Raw genomic sequence first — 1135 nt, forward strand, 5'->3', positions numbered from 1 at the left:
CTGGAGCTACTTGCGCCTGGATCCGCGACTTCGGTAGCTTCTTCAAACGGTTGGTTGACACAATGTCATGGTTGTCGGGGACGTCTGCTTGCCCTATCGAAGCTGCCGATTTGGTCGCCTCCTGTACTATCCAGACCTTCGGTTGTGCCTGAACCATGGTCGTCAGATCGTTTGGATTCACCACTACAACCTCATCCCCCGGCTGTAGCTCCACCGGCTTTGACTGCACCATCATGGTGGAGAACAGCTGGTCATCCGGAGCTCGGGGCAACCGCCCATAGCACAGATGGAATGGTGTCAACCCTTGTCCTGACTTGCGAAACCGCAAGTCTTTGACGACTTGACTGGTCAGTCGTGGTAGTTGGTCGTCCTGCGTGTCGTCATTGACCACTTTCTTCAAATTTACCTTCACCAAGTGGATGAACTTCTCAGCCTTGCCGTTGGCTTGTGGCTGATCCGGGAGCGTAATGTCATGGAATATCTTGTAGCGCGCTAGTAGAGCTGCACATTCTTTCGCAACGAATTCTGGACCTCCGTCTGTGACAAGAACGAACGGCGCCCCATGCCGGTACAGAATCTGCTCTGAGAAACCCTCAAGGAACTGCTGATGCGTTTTGTCAGCGCAGATCTGGTACTCAATCCATGAGGAAAAAGCGTCCAGAAAAATCAACATGTAGTACCCCGGCCTTAACTTGACAAAATCAGCATGGACCCTGTAAAACGGCAGAGGCCGTGGTGGATGCTGACCCTTCACGGTCGCAGACTTCTGCAGACGGCAGGCCCTGCAGTTACCGTATACCATCGTAGCTGTCTTTTTCATATTCCTCCAACGACAAACCCTGTGGATGTTGTCCATCATGATCTTGGGGTGAGCGTGGCCATAGAACTCGTGCGCCCACTCCATAAGTTGGTGTTGCCGCTTTGGGTCGGTAACGTGTTCGATGTCATCAATGTCTGGGTCGATCGCGTTTGCTTCGCGCCGCCGACTCATGGCGTCACTGATGTTCGCCTCTCCTTTCACATACACCAGCTTTACCGGGTACTCCTCCCAAGAGGTAAAGGATTCTCGCGAACTTCGTTTTTCTCTCTGCGTTGTCCCTCAGAAAAGACAAGCATCGATGGTCGGTGTAGATCG

At 52.8% G+C, this 1135-nt stretch overlaps 1 protein-coding gene across 2 annotated transcripts; it reads right to left on the reverse strand.

Moving 5' to 3' along the window:
* Nucleotides 1–991, reverse strand: KVP18_002936 (uncharacterized protein; the record flags this gene model as incomplete). Of its 2 annotated transcripts, none has more annotated exons than XM_067954260.1 (1): nucleotides 1–991. In XM_067954260.1, a coding segment is annotated over one exon (991 nt), but the record flags the coding sequence as incomplete, so codon positions are not given. The 2 variants fall into 2 exon arrangements, with proteins under 2 accessions (XP_067813684.1, XP_067813685.1); XM_067954261.1 differs by having other exon boundaries at nucleotides 11–991.
* Nucleotides 992–1135: the final 144 nt, after the last annotated feature.

This window comes from the organism of the source record quoted next, assembly GCF_019968955.1.
Source record: "MAG: Porospora cf. gigantea A chromosome Unknown PgA_NODE_11314_length_1135_cov_875.105, whole genome shotgun sequence".
NCBI lineage: Eukaryota > Apicomplexa > Conoidasida > Eugregarinorida > Porosporidae > Porospora > Porospora cf. gigantea A.